Source organism: Xiphias gladius, chromosome 18, assembly GCF_016859285.1.
Source record: "Xiphias gladius isolate SHS-SW01 ecotype Sanya breed wild chromosome 18, ASM1685928v1, whole genome shotgun sequence".
Lineage (NCBI taxonomy): Eukaryota > Metazoa > Chordata > Actinopteri > Istiophoriformes > Xiphiidae > Xiphias > Xiphias gladius.
Genome location: NC_053417.1, coordinates 17,345,558 through 17,359,707, shown reverse-complemented (window position 1 = coordinate 17,359,707; position 14,150 = coordinate 17,345,558). Strand labels below are relative to the sequence as shown.

Here is a 14,150-nt window from a genome sequence, read left to right as displayed (position 1 = left end):
CTGATAAAAGACAACTTTAAAACAAATGAGCTCAATATACATTAAAACAATTTAGGTCTTAAAACTAGATTTTGGTACAGAGTCCCTCTACAAAAACAATCTACAAGATGTTGGATGAAGGAGCTGTAATAGTTGATATTCCACATCAGTGTTGCAAATTTCTAACAAATTTGAGATTAATCAAATTACATAGACCCAAACCATATAGAGTAAACCTGGGGGTTTGGGGACTGCTTTGCCCAGTTTGTAATCCAGCCTTGCACACAGGGATGTAGGACATATCCTAATAGACTTTTTGAGCCCTTACTATTTATAGTCTTGAAATACTGTACTTTTTACTCCTCTACATTTAGTTGACGGTTGTATTTACTAGTTACTTTACAAATAATATTTTACATACAAACTCCAGCAGCTTTAAAATGTAAAAGCATGTAAAGTAGTTATATACTATACCCAGACCAGATGCAACAGGAAAATGCTGGTAACATGTTAGTAAATAGTAGCACAAAGGCAGGTGGCATTGAATTCGGCACTTTTACTTTTAGTACATTTTGTTGATAATATCTCTTTTAAAACTTGTATCTAAGTAACACTTTAAATTCAGGACTTTTACTTGTAATGGAGCATTTTTTTGGCTGCATGTGGTTGCAATTGTCTGCATTGGGGTCCTTCACAGAAACAAGTTACTGTGAGGCTAGAGGGGAATGCTGGTTGTAGCAAGTGCCCATATCCCTGATATTTAAGTTACACGTATGCAGACATGTTGGTGTCTTATCCATGGTGGAACTGGTGCTGACAGGATGCTAGTACAGCAGCTGAAAGTTACACCACAGTTAGAATAATTTCTGAGGTAGCTCATGTTTCAACAGCCCACAGAGATGTGCTGTATTTGATATTGGGCGACATCTAGTGGACGTTGTCTATATCAACAGGTTTGCAGGAATGATTACACACACACAACGCTACTAATAAAACTTTGCTTTATGTATTTCATAACATAGAACAAATACATTGACAAAATCAGTGCAACATCAAGCTGTAATAAATATGCTTTCCTTTAATTTAAATCACCAAATGGTGGGAATAAATAACACTCAAATAAATACTCTCAAACAATTCAATATTTTCGACTTGTGAGGATAAGAAGTTTAGACAAGTCCTGCATTTGCAGTACGTGTGGAAAACCCATTAAATAACAAATCATGACAAAAGCTCATTAACTCTGGAAAAAAAAACCTGGAGAACAGAACAAACATACATCATCTCACAGAAATAACCCTCAGGGACACATTCACAGATGAGTATCTTGATATGGCTTTTAACAACAGGCTGTGATTCTATAACAATAAATAACACTGACCTTGAACAGGGTAAGATGCCTAATAAACCAAAATGGAAACCAAAAGCAGGCTCATCTCTTACATATGACTGCAACTTTTCCATCTCACATCACAGAATCCATAGATATCTTTTAGTCTGAATAAGTGATATTTTCATTAAGGCGCAATTTAATAGAGAATGGCATTCACTCTGTTAAATTCTTATACATTTGTTACTTACGTATATTAAATGAATTGTGCGGAAACCAATTCATCTGTCCACCATATTTCTTTATTAAAATCTATGTTAAAAGTTCACCAAACTTTCCTAATAAGATTGACTTGAGTATGTGCGGATATCCAAGCAATGGCTTGACAGACATAATATAACACAAGGCTGATTTACTGAAAAAAGAAAATATCTGGGATGCTATTTTGTGCAATTTTCATTTCAACTACAGCCTCTGACACTGTGGAAAGGTCTGTCAGGCCTCGTTGGCTTCACAGATGCAAGACTGACTCAGTTTTAAAATGATGGTTGTTTTGCCTTATCATTAAAGAGCCCTGGCTATAGATCCTGGTGGAGGTCACTGTGTGAGAGAGGTTGATAATGCTCCTCCATGGCCGACTTAGCTCGATGCCTCTGAGCAACTAGTCTCTGGTAGCGGCCCTGCATCTGATGATCTGGGTCCACATTTACCCAGCTGTTGGCCAACCACTTCACCCCTCGCCTGACTGGGCAGTCACCATGCAGGGAATACTCATCAAGCTCGCCCATCCAACCTAGGGAAGGCATTGGAGAAGATGAACAGCATTTAAGAAGGACGAAAGAGTGCAGTAGCTACTGGAGATAGGTGAACAAGATAAAACAAATTCAGATAAATGTCAACAACAGGCCCAGATAAACTTTCAGAGATAACTTCTGTCTTTGTTAAGATTAATCCACAATGTCGTCATTCTGTTATCTAGTGAGATAGTGGCACTATTATGATGACCATATGGCTAAAGGTCATCACAATTTTAACATCTCACAGTGTAGCTGTTGTATGTTGTTGCTTTATTAGGTACTTCAATAAGCTAGATTTGGATTGTTGAAATAGGTTACCCCTGGTCAAAGGAGTCACCCAGTCATCTGGTCTCATATAAAGTTGCCCCACTCTCCCTGAATCCAATCAGATAATCATTTCAATCCCAGAAGTTATGATAGTTACAACAGACTGAATGAGATGAGATAAAGAGAACCAAGATTGATTTACATTGCTACCTACAATAGAAGAACCTAAATCAACATAATGGAGCGCTCACTAGGTATGTGTGTAAATGAAATGTGTAAAGTCTTCGGTTCTTACCTCTACCATCAGAGAGATGGTTGTACCAGAGGAGTGCTGTCCCGACAGTAGGTTTTATTCTCAGGTTCCCTTTGCCACATGTCTTCTGGGTGTCTGTCAAATCGACCCCATCCTGGACGAGTGCCTAGGACACACAAAACTGTAAACAGCTTGTGTCTAATCATTTGTTTTGGCAGACTGTGTTCACTTAGGTGTCAGATTCCTTGTCAGGGATCAGCACTGTCTGTGTCTTATCAGCAGCTTTCAGGTCATGCATGGTTGTCATCATTTCACAGCGGCAAAAAGAAAAGCAAGTTTATGACTGTGGGTTGTGAAAACACATTCACCTGCTCTTCATAGGTACGATTGTCTGCCACAGGAAAGGTGGTCTCACCACCTTCCTCTGCAGAGCTGAGGTAGAATGAAACCGTAAGATACCTGGGATAAAACGAGAAAGGAAGTGACAAATACAGATAAATATCTCTCCTGGATACCCAAAAGAGACACTATGTTGTTTCATGCATCAGCACTTTGAGTAACTGCTTAAAAGCAGAGACTATAGTTTGGCAGTAAAATTTGACTTTGAAAGTAATCCTTTTGGGGAACAGGTGGGAAACAACGAGGTTTTGGATCATAAAACAAGTCACTATAACAATTTTAAAGAATCCCAGGTGTTTTGATAAACTAAAGGAATTATCCGACCATTACACCAAAACCAAGTAAATCTACAAATAAGTAAAGAAAAATACATGTCTACATACTGTATTATGTATTATAAGCATGTATAATTAGTCAAAGTGATGAAATGAAAAGCTAAGCTAATTTGGAGATAATTAAAGTTGTCTGTGTCCTGTCTGAACTAAACCTGCAGAGCAACTGAATATAAACTAAATCTAAAATAAAATACATGTCACAAATACCTGCAAGAGACCTCTGTGAGAGCAGAAGTGTTTCCTGCCAGGCGTGTGTGTGCACAGGTAGTCTCTGAATGAGAAGGGCTGCTATCATGGTGGGCATTACTGAAGTCTCCGTGCTCATAGCGAATCACCTGCAGTGGCTCACTCAGTTCAACCAATGCAGAGGGCAGACGTGTCAGACTGATCACTCTGAATAAAAGAAATAAGGGGGTAAAATAGTTTATCGTCAAATATGAGCATATGGGCTACTAAGAGAATGACAAAGTGTGTGCATGTATAGTTACCTGTTCCTGAGTGTTTGCAGCACATGGTGGGATCCCAGGCCCTGGTAAAGCCATGAATGTTTGCTTCTCTGTTTGAACTGACTCCGGAGCTTCCCAATTGGCTGTTGTCCTGGGCGTTGGGACACATCATAAACAAGCCTAAAGTCCTCCAAGGTCAGCATTCCTGCCAGGCACATACACGTACACGAAACCCTTTAATGGACTATGTTCTTTCCTTCATATAGCCAGGACACAAAAGTACAGTTAAAATATAACCCCATAACTACAGATAAGAATGGAGCCCTGTGAGATTATTAAACCAGTCTATAACGATTCTCATTCTACTCAATTTAATCTTGAATTCTTGGAAAATGTAGTGACCAGTAGATTATGACAGCCCCCTTGTCTCTTTTCCTCAATTCCTTCCCTCTTTGTCCACCCCTATGCTGCTACTCTCAGCTCAATGAATGTCTGACCCCCATCACTTCCCCTGGGAGACCGCGCCCCAGCTGAAACAATAGCTCTTGGGTGCCAGAGGAGAGGTGATGGTGTTAACCAAAGAGTGTGGAGGTGGGAGCTGCGGGGATACACGGATCCGGGCGAAAATTAAGAAAAGGGGTTGAAGAATAATCAGTTTTTAATGAGATAGGATGAGGCATATCCGGACTGGGATGTGTACAACGCCTGGCACAATGGCATCGTGTCAAAACGGTGTCAACCCTCTTCCGGCCTTGCCACTCACAAAGACTTGCATGCAATTACAGCCACTGGTCAGTCACTTACTGTACTCTTACAAGTACACAACCACTGGGGAAACACTCGCACATATAATAGAGGGAAAGTAGTCCGGTAGGTTTATTATTTACACATTTGAATCTGACATGCTCATCTTGAACCACTGAATTAACTAATTGTAATGAATTGTAATGAATTGTAATGAAATTGAAAAAAAGTCCTATTAAGTTTTCTTCTGCAAGCACAGAAATCAGATGAGGACCAATTCCAACTAGCTCTTAAAAATAATAGTAGCATCGGTACGTGCATTTGGACCGAAACTGAACTAATTTTTCTCACTTTTGTTACATTTAAGTTATGTTTAAAATCATGGTTAAAAGATGTATTCATTAACCTATTCCATTTCAAGTTGCATTCAGTTTCCACAAGTGTCTCACAAATTCATTTCAAACTTTTACTTTATGTACCACAAAACTGAACTTAACAGTTGCTCTTTTCTAAATAGAATCAGTCAAAACAGCCTAAAATGCACAAACCTGTTGGGCGAGCTTCCAGAACAGTGAGTATCTGGCGTAAGTTGTCTGGGCTCAACCAAGTTCCATCTCGAGAACGTGAGTGACTCACAATCTGGAGGAGAAAGCAGAACGTTTTTCTCATATCAACAAAAAACATGTTATCAAAGTTTATCTAATTTTTCATTACTTGGAATTGACTTTTCTTGAAATTTTCCTCCCACAGCTGTAGGGCCTATGAAAACAAGATGTTTTATCACCTCCTGCTTCTGCAGCAGCCCGTCCTGGTTTAGGTCCAACAGACTGAAGACCTCCTCTGTGCTGAGAGAAAGTATTGGCTGGTTTGACTCCTCTTGTCCTTGGCTGGGTGCTGGTGTCTGGCTCTCCATCAGACCCTTGAGCTGAGCCAGCTGCACCACCACACGGCACTCTTCTTCAGACAGGAATCCAGGGATCTCTGACAGGACCAGGAAAAAGACAACGAAGACAACAATTTGAAAAAAGGACACATTTATTTCACATACCCACCCTAATCATCTAATGCACAAAATTTGTTTTTTCCCGTTGCAAATTATATGGAGTTTGTGGTTTGAATAAAAAAATATTTTCCCAGGAGAGACTGACATTAATATTAATCAATGATTAATATTAATCAATGATTAATATTTAGCACAAATGAACCGCCATACTACGTGACTTTTCCTAATGCACAATTATGGAAATGAAAGGTTCATATTATCATAATACTAGCCAACCCCCAGGATACCTACGATTAAAGTAAGAATCGAGGATATACAATCTATCAAAGATTTTGTCTTGAAGATTAAGCAAGGATAATCAAAAACTTGCAAAGTGTGGCTGACATTCTGGGTTTGTTCATAGATTAACTGTTGTGCATAATGACTCACACATTCACATGATAATTAGGTAACGGTGATACTGCTAATTGATAAAGAGCAAAGAAACTGAAACAGTTTCTTTTCAGTTGCAGATGGACATCAGTAACAGAGTTAGTGATGTCTATGCCATCACTTAGACATTCATTTAAAACATTTCTCAAGTTTGAAAAGCCTTCTCACAACCTCTGCACACACACAATTGTAATGGAACTGTATTACACCTGAATTGGTGAGTGAGTGATTGACCTTTAAGTGGATTAAAGATGTCTGTTAACAGTTCTGGCTTGATCTGTCAGACTACTAAATGGATTATATTAAATTGCCTAACAAAACCTTTCGGAAGAAGAGGCATTTTTGAGATACTTTGATCAGTGTATGCTAATAATCATATGATTAGGATGTAAGCCTAAAAGGCAAGACAAATCTCAATAAAATTCTTCGCACAATGAATTAGTAAAATAGGTTCTTAGTAAAACCTGGACTTGAACTGAGCACCTTGGTTTAAGCACGCCATATTCCTGAAAAAAAAAATCATAGGGTCTAAAGAGTTTAATATAGGGACTTTATATCAGATCATAGTTAATTGTGGCAAAAGGGAGCAAAAGCACATAACTTGTTGCTAAATATTAATACCTGTCTTTCTTGCATGTTTCAGTAGGTGTTTAAGCACAAGAACTCTAGTAACAATATACATAGACTGTGTATATAATGAGCACAAGCTATTCCCCTCTGTCACTCCCCAGTGGGTCTTTTGTGGTATAGCCTATCCTACTAGGACGTTTGATGATTGACGACACTGGACTTAAGGTAGTGAAAGTGCAGGCTTCTGGGAGACAGCAATTGCTGATATAAATTACTGCTAAATAGTAAAAGAATCAGAATTTGATTTAATCTTTCTATTTTACGCCTACTTATTGGTAGACGATATTGTTCCAAACCACCTAACATCAAAACAGTCGGTTTCTTTTGGTCTCCTACGTTTGAGATCTTTCCCTGAACTATTTCTTTTGGTGGGTCTGCCTGGGTTTCCTAGAAAATTAGTTACACTGGCAAAACATACTATTTTATGTATTCTATCAGATAGATTCATTGATTTATTAAGACCTCGAGTGTGAAGGTAGGAGTGTTTCATGGTTCCCTCCCAGCACTCCATCTATGTCTGTCAGTCATTACCCCTCTTAATAAAAGGCTTCCGGCAGGTTGCCTGCCTGTACAGTAGAGGCCTTGTTTTTCACCCGTGTCCTTTACACTGTACCCACTTGGTTAATCCCTATTGTCCAGTCAAGCCTCATTAATCTGGATAACTGATATGAATAAAGGGGGACTGAGCCCCTCTCTCCCTCCCACCACTGTCTCTCTTTCTCCCCCGGAAAGGAAGTGACCTGCTTGTGTGAACAGGAATCAGGCCATGGCTACACAGCAGGACAACACCAATTTTATTTGTGTCCTAAGCACACGTCCACACAGACACAATTGAGCATGAAGTGTGTGCTTTGATATATGTAAGTGCCTGTACGCAGGTCTCACATGTTCTGTCACTTTGAGAGATTTCCTGCATGTTGATTATCTTTTCTCCAATAGTTATAGCTCTGCAATTACCTCACCCTGGGGGCAGCTTAATTGTCTCCTTACGATTATGGGCATCTTCATTCTCTCATAGGCAGCAAATATTCATAAAAAATCTGATCTTTCCCCTTTCCTTAGCAGCAGGGGTGGATGAGAAAAGAAGTGCAAAAAGCAAAGAGTTCAGGGTAGTTAAGTGTGGTTTGGAAGAAAACATGGGATGAAAGGGGTGGAGGAGTGTCACTACATGAGGGCCAGTCTCTTCCTCAGGTCAAGCTGTGGGGATGGAAATGGCAGATATCCAAAATTATCCAAATGCCAACTCTTCCACATTACTAATCTTGAGCTCTGTCAAACACACTTAAATCTGCTCCTAAATGCAAGTGGATCCGCATCTCTAATAATGCTTTGATGTGTGCCCCACCCCTTCTCCCTGCTGTTCTCTACACCTCCCCTTACCCTTTCCTATGCAAATGTCATCACTGCTCACTATAAATACACATATTCTGCCATCCTCTCCTGCACTGTTTTTTACAGGATTTCTCCTTCTTTTCGACTTCGGTGCCAGAATGATTTCAGTGCCCTGTCCTCATTTTAGCTCTGGAATATCCTCCCATTCAGCCTCTGTACTATTTCTCCTTCTGCTTGCTGGGCCTAGCTGTACATTAGTGCTTGATCCTGGTGCTGGTAGAGTAAAGGCAGGGCTGGAGGGACGAGCGAGAGCTGAGGGTACAGTTAGATCTGGGTTAAAGGACAAGCGCTGGGACAGGGGAAATATTGATGGCAACACTGAAACTGGATTTGGAAATACTCATGTTTCTGGACCAGGAGCTGCAAAAGGGGAGAATGGTGAGGTGTGGGAGGACCCTGGTACTACTAATGCTTTCAGATCCACGCTTTCTATAGGAGAAGGTGGACTGTGGGAGCCCCGCAGTTCCTCTCGCTGTGTGCCCATCCCATCCGGCATGGCCTTGTGCCAAAACATTGGTTATGATACTATGAGGATGCCCAACCTGCTGGGCCACGAGTCTCCAGCTGAGGCTGTTCAACAGAGTGCCAGCTGGTTGCCACTACTTGCCAGAGAGTGCCACCCTGATGCCCGCATCTTTCTCTGCTCTCTCTTCGCACCCATCTGCCTTGACAGGTAAGTTTACTCATAATAGCTTTTTTTCTGTTGACATATATTCTCAACTTCCTCAAGACACAACTTGACTTTTTGTAGTAGTTGTGATTTTGAAAGGAAAGTGTCTCACAAATTTTCATTTTGAAAAACACTTGATATTGTAGTAACACAGTAGCCAGGGTCCCAAAATAAAGCCACACCTACAATGGGTAAAGAATGACTAGGTATATTAACTGTAAAAATGGTTAGGATTTTAGATTAGTTACAGAGTTACACAGCAGCGGGGTCATCAAGGGTTAACACCGTTTTGAAAGCTATGCAAATGTGTGCTAGTTTCTGAGGAAAGACCCTGGTTTCACATGGAAACCAACCCATTAAAGCACTTATAAATTAAGAGAAAGAAAAAAAAAAAGGTATCTAATCCAGTATTGTTTGTTCCCTGCCACTTCACAAGTGATTTAAATCCTTTCATCTATTCAGTGCTGCCCATGTTCTCTCTCATCTCTGCTTTATCAGGTTTATATCACCCTGCAGGAGTTTGTGCGAATCTGTACGGGACAGCTGTGCACCAATCATGAGTTGCTATGGCTACCCCTGGCCAGAAATTCTGCGCTGTGACCAGTATCCTGCAGACCATCTCATGTGTATCTCCTCCATCACCAACACCACTGTTCCCACAGGGGGGCATAGAGGTAAGAAACTGACTACATGGACACACATTATAGAGCTGATTTAATTCAACAACCAATTCAATGAGTGGTTTGACTATTTCAGTGCCTTTGGCAAGCTGTCGGGATTGTGAGCTAGAAGAAGCCTCCTCTTCAAAAGATACACTGGAGACTTTTTGTAGGAGTGATTTTGGTAAGTATCAATATTTTTCCACCTCTTTGCTCCTGTCTGGTCCTATCCTTGTCTATATGTTTTATAAGTTCTTCAGTAATTCTGTAAAACAAATAATAGACGAGAGGACACTGCTCCACAAATAGGTGATGTCAATCATGCTTTGTGTTTATCTGCTTTCTTCCCAGTTGTGAAACTGCGTCTAACACGGCTCAGGTATACTCCAGTAAGCCTGTCTCAGTTCTCGCTGGCTGCCAAATTGGATGTTTTGAAGCATGGGCCCCTGTTAGGTGGGCAGATCCGCTCCCACATCGGGCTGTGGCTAGAGAGGGATGCCACCTGTGTAAGGAACATGACACGCCACCACCCACGAGGCGGCACCTTCCTAGTGACAGGCACGGTGCAAAGGGAGCGACTGGTAGTCAATAAGGCTTATGTCTGGCAAAGGCGAGACAAGAACCTGATGGCAGCTGTGCGCAAATGGAAACATCACAGATGCAGGACCTAATATTATATGTTCAGTTACAAATTTGAAAGAACTGAATTTTGAAACAAGCATTAAACAGCTATGGTTTGGGGAAGGCATAGGGATAGCCTATAGAATTTAAACATATGCCAACAACTTTAAATAATGCTTGGTCTAGGCTTTTCAAATTATGTTCAAACTTCTATGTTTATGGAAGAGATGATATGCAATACGCTGGTCACAAAGGAGCTCATAAAGTATCAACATTGTCTCTCAGGCAGTGGAGGTCAAAGAAATAAAAGTTGTTTAATAGAAAATGTACATATCTGTGAATTTTAAGTAAATATTGCTGGTCTGTATTTGTATGACTTTGAGAGTACTTAAACTCTGTGATCTAAATCCTGATGAAATGAAATGTATTCATAAATAACAGATCATACCCCAAAAACTACATTGTACTTACCAAATAACAGAGGTTTTAAGCTTAGTGTCTTCATCTCATATGTTCTGTCTGGCCCAAGGGACACCTGCTGAACATGTCCCACCTACACATGTACAGGAGAGATTATCAACACACTCATTACATGGGGGTTCAGATGCATGGAATCTACAATGGCAGCTCTAAGTCAATTTCAAGTCTTTATGCTGGTCCTCTGCAATTAAATTTATGATTAATGACTCCAGCACGCAGTGGGGTGGGAAGTAAGCAATAAATCCTGATACTGTGACTGAGTAATTTTTACTGTAATGACACTTTTTGAGTACTTTAAAAGCTTACTTAATGTTTACATGTATGTAAAATATCAGTAACCTTACTTTTACTTGGGTGAAACACTGCACTGTAGGACTCTTTCCACAAGTGAGTTAAAATGGCATACTTCATCGTACTGAAATGATGCCAGTTTTCTTACCCGTATCCCCTCAATGCGAGGAAGGCTGAAACTTTGACTGTAGTCCTCCACATGTAGCTCCCTTGGAGCTGGGGGAGGATGGGGCAAAGCGCTCCCACTCTTGCTGACTGATGCTGAGGAGGCATCGTCTCCAGTGACAAGATCCCCGGGTCCGTTGTTGTAGTGCACGTAGAGCAGCAGGGCGATGACATTCAGGATGTACACATGGAAGAACACCATGACCACCACGAAATAAGCCCGAGAGCAAACATTACTTCTCTGGATGTGTAGTCGAGTGGAGCGAAAAGGGGAATTGTAGGGCGACGATGATGGTTTGTCGCTGCCGTCAGATTCTTCCTGCTCCATTAAATTTTCTTGAGCGTCTTCCATTTTCGCGTCAAACGCAAACTGCAAACCAATCGCAATGGAAATATGGGGATATCTATTTATGTTACGTTACGTTACGTTACTACCAAAGTCTATCAGTTTACCTCTGCCTGATAACGTTAGCTAGCTAGCTACGGTGCAAACCCCACTGCAAACCTCGATAAAAATCAACGCTGTCGTCTCTGCTGTTTTTACCCAAAGAAAAAGGGCAGCTCCGAGAGAAAAAGCAGGTATGACGCCCGTCGTCTTCTTTGATAAATAAATGTGTCATCATTAACCAAAGTCCCTTAATCCCCTGTTAGCTAACTGGGCTAGTGCGCTGTCCCTGACAACCTGCCTAACAACAAGACGGACAAGCTAACGACTGCAGAGGAGCCGCAGTTACAGGTCCAACAAACCGTTAGCGGCCTCTAACGGTCGACACCAAAGGGAAAAAATGGACCACAAACTGACTTTTTAAAATCTTACATCTACTTACATGAAGTGTAAGCAATACTCATATCCTATACTTAAGTAAACGTACCAATACGACAATGCAAAGATACCCAACTATAAGTAAAAGTCCTGCATTAAACAATGTACTTTAGTTAAAGTAAAATTGAGTTAAATTAATAAAATTAAATTATATTTTCTATATTAAATTACATTGGATTTACTAAATAAAGTTAAATTGTTTTTAAATTAATTAAATAGAATTATATCGATTAAATTAAACTACATTAAATTCAAATTAATTACATTAAATTCTATTTAATTAAATGAAATCGAGTTGAATTAATTAAATTATATTTACTGAATTAAATTAATTTTCTATTTACTCAATTAAATTACGTTCAATTCATATTAATTAAATTAAATTATATTTACTGAATTAGATTAAATGTATTTAAATTTACTCAACTAAATTACATTAAATTTACTCAATTAAATCAGAGTTAAATTCATTAAATTAAATTATATTCAATAAATTAAATTAAATGGATTTAAATTAATTCAACTAAATAAAATTTACTCAATTACAATTTTTGACTAGTCACCAAAAACACTTTTTTAAGCGATAACCCTGATGACATTGTCAGAGTTATTTTTTGAGACCCTGTAAAGCTCCCACCGAAGCCACAGATAGATAGATAGATAGATAGATAATAGGCTATTATATAACTGTTTTACTGGCTGTGTACCTAACATGTAAAATCAGAGTGCCCCTTTAATCTTTTAATCATATTTCCAAACAATTCATTTAATATTTTTGTCAAAAAAAAATTAAAAATTAAAAAAAAAAAGATATTTAGTCAAAAATGGCAGAACCAGCTTTCATAACGAGACATGTAATTTTTGTGTAACTGTAGAATATTAACTAATCTTTTGGAGTTACATTTCCACACATAATGAGCCTACTGTTAGATAGGTTCAGGACTTTTTGAGAAAATATGGTCTAACCTAGTTGTTAAAACAATCTAATAAACCAGCCCAGAGTTACTATAAGTTTAAGTAACAGCACCCTTGTGATACAGTCTCAACAACTGAGCATAGGCGCACAAGCTTCAAAAAGGCCTTTGTTGATTCCTATATTGCACGATATTGCATTATTGCACACGTTTTCTTTTATTCTGTTCTCCATCTATAGCTAGAGATACAGGGACTGGCTAAAAGTAGCCCTACAGGATTTGGATTTCCAGTGAATGACTCTGGCTCGTGAATGAAAACATGCTGCTGTCGTTTAAATGAACCACACGGTGGCGATGAAGGTCAGCAGGCGCACATCTCCTCGTCAGCCGGGTTTGCTGTGTCATCTGTGATTCCCAACGTAATTGTTGGGAATTCAGGTGATCCCCTGTACCAAAATAAATAAATAAATAGAGTAATAATTTAGTTTTATTCGCTTTTATTTGATCAAAAAGACACAGTTAAAGCATGTATGTGAAAGTCTTGTGGCATCAGTTCCCCACAGTAGACATCCAGTTAGTGGCCATTTTATATCAAAAGGAGAATATGCTTGTTACTGCACGTATCTGGGCTGTTGAGGACTGTAATTAAATGTAATCCACTTGAAGCCAACTCATCCTGTGTTTTACGCTCAGGCCACTGTAATCTGTCTGGAGTGTGTATCACCATGAATTTAAACCAGGCAACTTCGGGACCTCAGGAAACTGTATTTCAACGGGGCGAAAGCGAAAGTCGCAATTATCCTTAGACTATGTTTTTGACTCACGTTGATGCCACCCAAGCAGTGACGGATCATACTGTCAAAGTGTTTCCATAATTTTCAGCCCATCCATTTTTCACCTGGAATTTTCTCTGACGTGCACATTTAGATGGGAATGGACCTTGGATAATGAAGGCTAATTTCCCCGGTGACACTGCCCCCCCCCCAAAAAAAAAAAAAATTTAATCTATCTGACCCCCTTTTTCTACACTGAAAGAAAGGTTTGGGGGTGGGGGTTGAGGTTAGAGAGTCTGATGAACACACATCCAGTCTCTCACTCACATGCGCACACACACACACACACACACACACACACACACACACACACACACACACAACCCCTTGCGGTGTTTTCCGGGATCACGCCACTGCTTCCACTTGGGATCCACACAGCAGCAGCGATATGGCTGATCATCACCGGACGGGACGGTGCTGATTTCAAGCGAAAGTGAAGACAAATAATGCAGTGTTACGGGCCAACAATGCAGTCACTCGGGCGAGGGGACACCGCGACAGACCGTAAAACACAGGGATAAGAGTTATCTGACGGGTAATAAACAATCGGGTGTGTTTTACAGTAAAGTAGTTGGAGGAACTTGTCGCAGTGGATCCATCCCGGCGTGCTGCCCGGATTACCATACACAAGTGGAACAATAGTCTGCTGCAGCGGTAACACCAGCAGGTCAGTGGCCCGCGGTATTT

The 14,150-nt window shown here is 40.0% G+C and overlaps 2 protein-coding genes across 3 annotated transcripts in view; one reads left to right on the top strand and one right to left on the bottom strand.

The window, feature by feature from the left end:
• Positions 1-1,018: 1,018 nt before the first annotated feature.
• LOC120804469 (transmembrane prolyl 4-hydroxylase-like) lies at positions 1,019-11,656 on the bottom strand. Of its 2 annotated transcripts, XM_040153945.1 has the most exons (10): positions 11,347-11,656; positions 10,877-11,263; positions 10,429-10,510; positions 5,335-5,531; positions 5,099-5,189; positions 3,849-4,011; positions 3,568-3,753; positions 2,995-3,085; positions 2,669-2,792; positions 1,019-2,102 (listed from the first exon to the last, which is right to left on the bottom strand). In XM_040153945.1, the coding sequence occupies exons 2-10, from the start codon at positions 11,243-11,245 to the stop codon at positions 1,888-1,890; spliced, it is 1,518 nt and encodes a 505-aa protein (XP_040009879.1). In that variant the 5' UTR covers positions 11,246-11,263; positions 11,347-11,656; the 3' UTR covers positions 1,019-1,887. The 2 variants fall into 2 exon arrangements, with proteins under 2 accessions (XP_040009879.1, XP_040009878.1); XM_040153944.1 differs by having other exon boundaries at positions 10,877-11,656.
• A 2,161-nt stretch (positions 11,657-13,817) lies between these two features.
• Positions 13,818-14,150, top strand: part of LOC120803644 (cyclin-dependent kinase 17-like) — a 37,216-nt gene continuing 36,883 nt past the window's right edge. Inside the window, exon 1 of the mRNA XM_040152328.1 lies at positions 13,818-14,130. The gene's annotated coding sequence lies outside the window, so the exon portion shown is untranslated. The remainder of the gene's footprint in view (positions 14,131-14,150) is intronic.